Source organism: Scardinius erythrophthalmus (assembly GCF_964197995.2).
Source record: "Scardinius erythrophthalmus genome assembly, chromosome: 16".
NCBI lineage: Eukaryota > Metazoa > Chordata > Actinopteri > Cypriniformes > Leuciscidae > Scardinius > Scardinius erythrophthalmus.
Window position 1 is genome coordinate 17439477 of NC_138236.1, and position 11048 is coordinate 17450524.

Here is an 11048-nt window from a genome sequence, read left to right on the forward strand (position 1 = left end):
ACTTTCATTCCTGAATGAATCAGTATTTTTAAATGAATCGGTTAAGTGAATGAATCAATCACTCACCCATAAAGACTTTTCGCCACCTATTGGTGTATTGATGTAATCTGCAGAAAGAGTTAAAGGGATAGAATTAAAGGGATAGGGTCCAAAACATGAAAATTCTGTCAATAATAACTCACCCTTACATTGTTCCAAACCCATAAATCTTTCATTCATCGTAAGACTTTTCATTCATCATCAAGGGATAGCTTTCTGTCCCTCCGTTGACAGCTACACTACTATTCAAAAAGTTCAAAAAGAGATTGTAAAACTAGCGTTAATCCATATGAATTGAGCGGTTTATTACAAATTTTCTGAAGAGACTTAATGCTTTGTATGGTGAACAGATTAAATTTAGGCTTTAATTCACAACATTAATAATAATTTAAACATTAGGCTAATAAGCAGACACAATCAGAAGCTCAACCGAACCTGCTTGACTTGTGAGAACAAACCTCATTGGTTCTAGCGGAAGCTTAAATATGCTGCGTAACACACGACAATGAACCTCATTGGTTCTTCATATTCAAGTGAACATGCTTTAACACAATGGATTTTGTTAAATATTTGCAATTTGCATTTGAATAAAAGCTTACATTCAATCTGTTAATCATATAAAGCAATCGAGTCTCTTCAGAAAGTTTGGACTAAACTGCTCAATTCATATGGAACGACAATTCAACGACGTGAGGGTGAGTAATTAATGACAGAATTCAAATTTTTGGGTGAACTATCCCTTTAAACCACCTCTGATGGACAGACTAAAAGCCTCTATGGCAGGGGTTTTTAAAGTCAAAAACAGTGGGCCTCCCTTCTAACACAACGTTGTATTTAACTGGCCATGCTCTGTAAAAAGAAGCATATACACTGTCAGGTATTTGCTTTACTGATATTTAGTAGTTGTCTTTACTGTACTCTACTGTACTGCCACTTCAGAATCATGATAACATTATATTAGTTATAACCTTTGCCATCAATTCTGACACGTCAGCCACTGTACATATCAGTTCTGTAACACATACAGTAATATCGCTAGTTGCACATACAAGTTATACGTGCAAAACGTGAGTCTCATAACTTTACAATGGGACTCCGTACTGTACAGTATGGTTCATAGACTGGACCACTGTTGGAGAGATTTGTTGATATTGCCTGGTTAGATAATGTTAAGTTTCATCAATGTTTGCTTGTTCAAAATTTGAATATTTACAAAAAATATAATACAGCTAAATATGAGTGGATCAAGAGAAAAAGTCTGTGTCTGAGTTTGACTATAGTATTACAGTTTGCATGACCAAGGGTACACATGGAAAGGTGTAATAAATGACTGTATACTGCAGAATTAACCTACTGTATACTAGTATTAATTCAACAAAGCAAATATAAGAATACCAGGCAGGTATTAAAAAGTGTGTAAAAGCTCTTTATTCTATTCGGATATGGATGAAATACATGTCAGTATAAAAGAGGACATAACTCTTTGTTATTTAGACCTTTTTGTAATATAGTGCATTAAAGGTCCCGTTGCATGCGATTCCATGTTTCAAACTTTAGTTAGTGTGTAATGTTGCTGTTAGAGCATAAATAATATCTGTAAAATTATAAAGCTCAAAGTTCAATGCCAAGCGAGATATTTTATTTAACAGAAGTTGACTACAAAAAACGGCTCGATTGGACTACACCCCTCTACTTCCTGCATTAGTGACATCACCAGAACCGTTTCTTGACTAACCTCCGCCCACAGGAATGCTCCCTCAACTCTACTGGCTACTTGCGCACTTCTTATAACTTAGCCTACTGTGTTTACTCAGCTCTTACGGTGATTTTCTGAAGTAAAACTGACGCTTCATCTTTTGTGTGATGTACAATAAACTTTATTAAACTCATCAGTACATGTTTGATCATCATTCAGACAGCAGACTTGTAGGCTATTAATAAATCATGGATACATAGCCTACAAGCAGATGACAAATACGTTATAATAACCGTAATTAAACTACTAAACCATACCTGTTTCATCTCTGTACAGCAATCTGACTCTGTAGGCATTATTGTCCGACTCGAAATGAACGCCGTTACTGAGAGTTTCTGATATTATCATCATTCCGTGAGATGAATTTTTCCTGACAGACTGAGCACGAGCTCATGAAGCTCCGCCCCCTGTGTCGTCCAGCAGCAGCTCATTTGCATTTAAAGGGGACACACTGAAACGGCTCGTTTTTCTGAGCCCCAAAAAATGTCAATTTAAACATGCTGTAAAAAACGATCTGTTGGGTATTTTGAGCTCAAACTTCACATACACACTCTGGGGACATCAGAGACTTATTTTACATCTTGTGAAAAGGGGCATAGAACGGGACCTTTAAAGGCTTATTTTGTGAATACTGCAGTAGCACTAGAAAGAAACCCATTTCATGTAATTAAATGAAATATATTGAAATATTTGTACAATAAAACTGCATACACAAACACAAACAAAGACAAATATAAAATAAACCTTTAAAAATCCTTTCTGATAAAGAATATAGTTGATGATGTGGAGTGTTAACAACTACATTTGTATTGAATTGTGCATTCTGATACAGTACATAAAAAAATCATAGGAAATGTTGCTGTGTACCGTGCACAACAGTTGCCTCCAGTGTAAACGGTTTATTCATTTTTAGGCCTGTAATGTGCACACACTATGAAAAATAACAGTATGATTAGCAGTAGTCAGAATTTTTTGAGGTACTTCTGGATAGCCAGCCTCACTCTGTGCAGTTCAGCTTACTTAATAGAACCACTAAATATTTTATCCTAACATTTCTTCTGTATTTTTAAAATAGTCTGTGGCCAATAGTGCCCATGTGCAGATGTTATCCATCCTACAGCTGGCAGGTGTTTTCTTTAATGGCACAATCCTCTGAGATGGCAGTCCCGCTGGGCACACTGAAGGTAGTGGTTTTTGCCTCTGCCAGGCCAAGTAAACTGGCACAGGTGGGTAAATAGACATGCTGAACACGGTCCACTTCTGAACGGCAAACTGGGCAACACTGATAAGAGAGGAAAGAAGGTAAAATATCACGAATGTTAACATACAACAAATTCCTCTTATCTACACCTATATTTTTTCTTTACTGTTCATGTTAATTATGCAGTTGGGTGATGTGCCAGTTTTACTGAACTGATATAACACTTCTGTGATGTCAGAATGTGAAATTCAAAAGGTCATAGGACTGCTGCGTAACGAAAATGTCTGATTATCAAGATCTTCAGCCTGAACAGCCGCTAATGGTCGATGACACATGTCGAGAAATATGCTAAGAGGGTAACCAGAGGTTATGTAAACCTAATAGTGCAAGTTCTCTTAATCATTAACTTAACTGGTCAATTTAGATGACGATTCCTAAGCATGAGAAAATCACACTTTGATTTTATATTGTCATGAATGTTGAATATGCTATATACAGTATTATATATATATATATATATATATATATATATATATACACAGTATACAGTATATAGTAATGATGCAATAATCACCTGAAGTTGGCTGGCACACTTATAGCAGCAGAACATGTGTCCACAAGGACAGAAAGCAGCATTGATCTCCTGTTCGCAGCACAGAGCGCAGGTCAGGGCATCTTGTAGCATTTGGAGCTTCTCCTTGAGAATGTGAGTTTCTCTGCAGCCGACACACATTCGCTTTTCCCTTTCAACTTTTATCTGTCTCAGCGGCGAGTGAGTGTAACTGTCTCTTGGGCTCCCACATCCATTCACAGCCATCCCTGCATTGAACAGGGCTCGCCGGGCACGGTCATACACTTCTTTGGATGTGCGCTGAATGTCAAAGATGTACCTTTTACCAAGGTCAATGCTTTCATTGAGGAAGAGGGAGGCCAGGTGACCCTTGAAGTCACGGCTATATTGCATCTTCACCGTGCTCATTACAGTGTCACATCTGAAGAGTTAAGTTCAAAATGTGTTAAATAAAACATGAGTATTAAATTGTTTTAATGTTGTTTTATTGTTCTACAAATATACAATATGTATTGATCATTAATGGAGCCCATAAAGTTTAGGTATTGCCTCTTTACATTAAGTTCAAAATTGAAGCAAATTCAGTGATTAAACACAGCTGAATTATTGTTAGAAATAACTCAAATGAAAATAACATGAAAATATTTTTTTCTTATTGAAATAAGATGAAAAAGTAGCTTAACTGGGAAATTAAAAACTAAACTAAAATATTTTCTGTTTTCTATGACTCTAAAACAATAATTAAAAAAAATGCTAAAATGTAATATAAAATAAATAAAATAAAACTAGAATAAACTTTCATAGAGTGAAAACCAAAAAAAACTGAAGTGAAAATGCTAATTTAAAAACAAAATAGAATTCAAAACTAGAACAACCCTGTGGTTGAACAGAATGAACAGAAACAGTAAACGCTTAAAGGTTTATTTCATCCAAAAATGAAAATCCCTTTACTCTAGCAAGTCTAATAGAATTATAACAGTATTCACCTATAGAAGGAGTGAATCTCCGTGATAGCGCGATATAGTCCATTGGCAGCACAAGGACTGATGAACTTAAAAAGGAGAACCATACTGTCCCCACTGTCCTTTGTGATGGTCACATACACATTCCTTCCAGACTGAGTGGCCATTTGAATGACTGGGTATACGATTCTGGGGAAAAAAGATTCGATTCAGATTTTGAATCAGAAATCGTGGTATAGAAACATGTATTTGAAATCTTTAAATGACCTACTTAACTAATATTTCTTATATTTGTCATATGTACCTTTCAATAGTGGTGAAATCTGTTTTGCAGACAAACAGGCCCTCTGGTCCGACCCCGATGAGCAGCTCCTGTCCCTCAGAGTCACGCGCGGAATGCCACTCCACACCATAGTAGTTGAGGGAGGAAACCAGCTGCAGGGCTTGATATTCTGCTGAAGCCTGACTAACACCCTCCAATGCCTTATGCCTCAAACAAATACTATAAAAACATGAAATACAGCGCTGTTATTACACAAAACTATCTGAATCACTTCCTTTTTTTTCTACTGTACTCAGAGGGAGAACTAGTGTTGTTTGGAGGAAGAACAAATGTTATTCTGACTGAGAATATTCACTTCCCAGTGTTCTTACTTGTTGATGGTGTCATGGCCGGGCTCTTGACCATAGATCTGTGAGTAGCAGTATTTGGCTGTGTTTTGGTTGTAATCTCCAAATTCTGCCTGAGCCAGTAGTGCACAGAGTTTGATCGCCTGCTCTGCGTCCAATCGCAAGCTTCCTTTGAAAAGCTCCTCCTTCACGTGCATCAGAAACAAATGTCTGCAAAGTAACAGAAAAATACATTAAAACATTGAATAAATCTACATTTTGCAACAAAACACTGAAGTCTATTGAATGAGGAACTAGAAGCACATTAATCAAGTCTGTAAACTTACACACGAATGTATATTATTTACCTAAATTGTTTTCATATGATAAATGATGTATAGAATAGAGACAAAAAGGCAAGATAAAAGGCAAAAATTGAAAACCTAGAAATGTGGACATAATCATAAAGCAAGCAACAGCTTCTGACTGAAATGTGCTGAATCATCAGTACAGGGTGGGCCATTTATATGGATACACTGTAATAACATGGGAATGGTTGGTGATATTAAAGTCCTGTTTGTGGCACATTAGTATATGCCATGGTCACCACCCATCTTGAGGAGTTTGCCCCCTCACATATACTAATGTGCCACAAACAGGACTTTAATATCACCAACCATTCCCATGTTATTACGGTGTATCCATATAAATGGCCCACCCTGTACAGTTTTTTTAGTGCCCATTTTATACAATATTCTGTGCTTTTTTGCACTCTGCTTGATAGTTCATACTTTTTTAGCAAGTAAAAGGCCTCGTAAGGATAACTTTTATAATCTTAATAATATTAAAGATGAACATTTACTTGACTGAAGCAACTTAAAGTTTAGTTTTTAGTTTTTTTTTTTTTTATCATGTTAAAATGGATTTATATGCATTTTATGGAAGTAGTCTGTTGTGCTGTAATAAATAATCTCATTGAATTACATTACAAGAAATCTGAATTTCATTTTACTTTTTGGCCATTTAAATAATATCATCTGCTCACATTTTTGCTCAGTTTGGACCTCTGAATAAAGCTGAAGTTTTTTCCTCCTCGGGTATGAGCGCCATATTCTCACTATGCCATATACTATATGGGCCACAAAAGCCTGCTTTATCAAATATGATACAAAACATAATTTTTTTTGTTTTATATTTTGTCTAAAGTTTCAATAAACTGCTCCATCCACTATTATTTAGGCTTTACATGGTTAACTGAGATACTTGTTTGTGTAAATACTATGAATATTTAACCGTTTTTCAATCGTCACACTATAATATACAGCCTAGTTGTATCTCTCAGAAACTTTCATGCACTGTCAGCCCACTGATATTATCTGAAAAATGAGCTGGCTTGAAGCCAGGTTTACTCAGCGGTCTAAACCCGGTGAACTGAGGTAACAGAAGCAGAGTTGGGATTTCTGGCACATATTTTTTACAACTTGATATAAATCACTTGTAGAAATAGTATACATTTTGTAATTTATTCTTGATTTTGTAATTAATTTCTGGCAATAATGCAGATCAAACCTATTGCCAATTGGTGTAATTATTACAATGGGTATTGCATCACAAAAAGACAAATAGTATATTAGCCGATATGTATTTCAATATAAAACAATCAAGCACTCAGCCTCCTCCACCATAATAATTAATCTGTTGTCATTATCATGGATTTAAAGATTGAGAAAGACTAACAAAGGCTGATGGAGAGGGCGCTGGATCTTGTCCCACCATTGTATAAGATTATGTAAGAGGCAGAATCACATTACAACATGTTTCAACTCAGAATCAGACAAACTGACACCTCCCAACCCCCACCCCCACCAACAGCCCTCGTCAGACGTGACCGAACAGCTCCACTAGTCTCTACTTAGGGAACACACTGTACTGCTAATGTATTCAGTGTTTACTTTTCTTAAACTTTAAGAAACATCTGTAAACATCTGAGCCTCCAAAAACCCTCCAGAGAAATATTATTTACCCCAGCAGGCCTACATGAGGCACTCCCTAACTGAAAGAGTGCCAGTTTCAAGAGCAAACATGAACACTGGCAACTCCCTGCCACAGAGCCAGAAAGATATATAAAAAGATGTATGGAGATATGGGACAAAGGTAATAACACAAAACCGCAGAGGCAAACAGAATTTTGAATTATGCTGTCACTTTAAGCAGCTGCTTCCTGTTTGAGCTCATGAGAAAAACAACTAAAAAAACAGAACTGTTCTCCACGTGCCTCAAGTTCTCCAGACTGAGCAAAAATGTGAAACCTCAAAGATCCTGCAGCCACAGAGGGATCTTGTTTTTTCAAAAATGGAAAAATACTGTTTTGCGGAGATTTGCACAAACTCTGAGCACTATGATAAAATATTGCAACTTATATTCACTTAGGAGGAGTTTCACCTGGTTTGCTCTTGCAGGATTAGATGCGGCTCAACAAAGAACTTCACTCGCAGCCTCAGTCTGCAGGGAGACAGGCAGTCCACTTGTTGAGAAATCCTGTTTCTGAGATTCATCCATAAAATCTCTCCCTTTGCACCGGTGAACTGAAGTCCAAAATAATCCACCTCTATGATTCCCATTTTCCGGCATATCTGTAAATTAAAAACAAAACCATGGTCATTTTTTTTGTCATGCATAAGTGTGTGCTTTTAACCAAAGAATGCTGGGACTTGGGCGCTTTGCACCCCTCCTCCTTTAGAAAGACAAAAGTATTACATAAGAGGGACTTTTGAAGTGGTAATGTGGTATGAGAGAACACCTGCTTTTATAGAAATTTGCTGAAACATAAGAATGACAAAAAGTTGTGTAGTTAGGTTATAAGTAACAATTTTTTGGTGTATAGACTTTTCTAAAATACTAAATACTATAGTAATAACAGCCAAAATATTCCAATAAAGAGGCTAAATAGTTCAAATAATTTATAATGGAAAATAACTATTTAAAACAATAAACGTTATTATTTTTTTAAACAACCGATGAAACATTGATAAAGCAAAAAAAAAGAAGAAGAGTTTTATACAGTAATTTGCCATGGCAATGATTACTTTTGCTTTCTATACGCTAATGAGTCTTAGTACAAATGTATTTATGTAATGATTGAATAACTATCGCAACCTAAACTCGTTAATTCTAGACACTCACCTTATTGAGAATGTCCTCTCCGTTTGCTTTTGGGTCCACCTCCACTTCCAGAACCACCGAGTCCGGACGAGTTATGTGGCATAACATAGTGAATGCAGTTATTGTTTCACACACAGTCCAGGATAGCGGAGAGAACGACCTGTAGCTCAGTCACAAGGCTGACTCGTATCCCATTGGAAAAACAGCGAGAGGAGGTTTATGAAGCCCTGCTCTCTCAAGGATCCGCCTCTCCGTTATCTGATGTCCGATTCGCGAATTGTTCTTTTGAACCGGTTCTTTTAAATTATTTATTCGAACTGATTCGCAAAGGCGTATGCAACTACGAATGAGGCATTTAGCGCTTTGATATGTAGCCTGTACTACACCACAAAAAAGTCAAGTAAATTTGTCATTCGACCATTTTTGTACTAACTGCGTTTCTCAACAAGTCTTGGTGATAATTTACATAAAACCATTTTAAATATAGCCTAGGCATAACACATAACACACAGGACAGCGAGTGACAAAATAACATTAAAAATAGGCCTATGAGGGGCATATTACAACACCAATACAACAAAATGGACATCAAGACAGTATGACAAGCAGCAACAGTTTTGTTTGAGACTAACTGGTATGTGGGTGATCATAAAAAATGGTTCTAAACAGTACCAAATTAGGGTTCTTCGGCTTGTAACAATAGCAGAACCCTTTTTGGTGCTAAATAGAACCCTGTTTATAAGGTTCCATAAAGAACCATGCTTTGAAAGTGCTATATAGTATAATAAACTTTTTCAATTATATTTATTTTTATTAATATTAGTATATTAGTATCTTCATATTATTAATATTACTATGATTAATATTTATATATATATATATATAAATTATGTATTAATATTGTTTTTTATCCCTCTATTTGCCTGGTCTTATATCTTGTTGCCTCTATTTGGGTTTTACATTAAAAAAACAGCATGTTGTGTCAATTAGGTAGGCTACTGTTATTTTTTATTGGCATAGCAAAAATGACAGTGCTCTAACAACAGAGGTTAGCTGAATACATTAATAAATAAAAATTGACATTGAACACAATTTAGATGTAATAAAGACCAAGTTCCAGTGAAATATCTTCACAATCCCCAGTCTTTACGTCCTTTATGTGTGTATTCTGAGTGGGCAGTTTCTCTCTGCAGATGATGAGGTTATGATACGTGACAGCATCTGAAATAAACAGTTGAGTTTAGAGTTACATCGTGTCTCTTCCATTTGTTCATGAAGGCCAAAATTTGTATTGTACAGTATTAGTCCCTTACCATGTTAAAAGGAAAAAGTGATATAAAGTCATGGTATAGCTTAATTGTTTTGTTTTTGTGACTGGGTATGTTTAGGCATAAAGTCATAATTTAAAAAATTGCATATCTTTGTTACTTACTTTGTGGAGAAGAGAAGATGAGTAGCTATCCTTTAACTGAACAGAGCTGCTCACACTTACATGTTCTGTTAAATTAAAAAGAGAAAAATACATGATTGTTAGGAAATGATTGTTACAATTTTTAAAGTTATACTTTATAGACATTTTAAGAAAGAAATAATTTACCTGTTGAGAGTATGTTGACAGTCTGTGTAGTAACTGTAGTTGTAGGCCTATAGCCATCCGTAAAACCCCACTGAACCTCTAGGTTGAAAAACCGTCAATGCGAGTGAATGGGAGAACATAATTATTTTCTGGTCCCGTTTGAATTGTGCCATGAATGTAAACATATGTTGTCTGTGAATTTTTTATATAATTTTTCATGTTACGAGTTTGACAGTATATGGTATGATTCTTCGGCTAGCAGTTGTGGAAAAGACATAAGGAGAAAGACTACATGTCGCCTATGTGACGTCACCCCATAAAGTTGACTTACCCGTGGTTTTCGCCAACCTCAACGATTTTGTCCTCTCCCTGAAAGAAGGCGGTGAAGTGCACCAAAAACACAGCCATGTTTAGCGGGATCCGTGAGCTAGTGTCCGTGTGCGAGTGGTGGTGACGTTTCAAACGCGTCGAAAGCAGCGAAGAGTTGTAGTCCACAAAGTGCTCTCTCACACAAAGTCTAATCGTATCAAACTTCTACCCGCTAAATTGTAGCATTCTTTACACGAAAAATTATATTAAAAATTCACAGACAACATATGTTCACATTCATGGCACAATTCAAACGGGACCAGAAAATAATTATTTTCTCCCATTCACTTGCATTGACGATTTTTCAACCTAGAGGTCCAGTGGGGTTAGCCGAAGGGGCGGGACTTACCAGCTCTATAGACCTTATGTAGCCCCGCCCCTTTTCAGCGCTGGGCTCGTTGTCTTTTGACTTCCGGTCTATATTTTCACAGCGATTTTGCGTGTTTATTAATGAACGGCTCGTTTTAAAATCTTCCCGGTCGACTGACATTTGTTTAGTCATCTGCTTTAAACATTACAATCCTCATGATAACTTTCGTTAACTTTACATTAAGTAAATCCACTTCAAAAGCTAACTACTCCTGGACAGCAATGCCATAGAAATATACAGAGCGACCGCAAAACGGAAGTTAAAAGACAATATTCTAAAGATGGCGGCGCCCTCGTTTCTCTGGCGCATAAGGTCTATTAGCTGAGCTCCAGAAAATCAGTAGCCTAATGAGGAGGCTTTGACAGTTACAGATTTGAAAAACAAAAAGGCGGGAATAAAGAACCCTAAACTCTAACACAAAGAACCATTTCAG

General features: G+C 36.4%; 1 protein-coding gene across 1 annotated transcript; it reads right to left on the bottom strand.

Moving 5' to 3' along the window:
- Positions 1-1446: 1446 nt before the first annotated feature.
- On the bottom strand, positions 1447-8560 carry mylipb (myosin regulatory light chain interacting protein b). The gene is made up of 7 exons (XM_081388501.1): positions 8322-8560; positions 7581-7771; positions 5184-5369; positions 4834-5031; positions 4554-4718; positions 3571-3988; positions 1447-3077 (listed from the first exon to the last, which is right to left on the bottom strand). The coding sequence occupies exons 1-7, from the start codon at positions 8406-8408 to the stop codon at positions 2910-2912; spliced, it is 1413 nt and encodes a 470-aa protein (XP_081244627.1). The 5' UTR covers positions 8409-8560; the 3' UTR covers positions 1447-2909.
- Positions 8561-11048: the final 2488 nt, after the last annotated feature.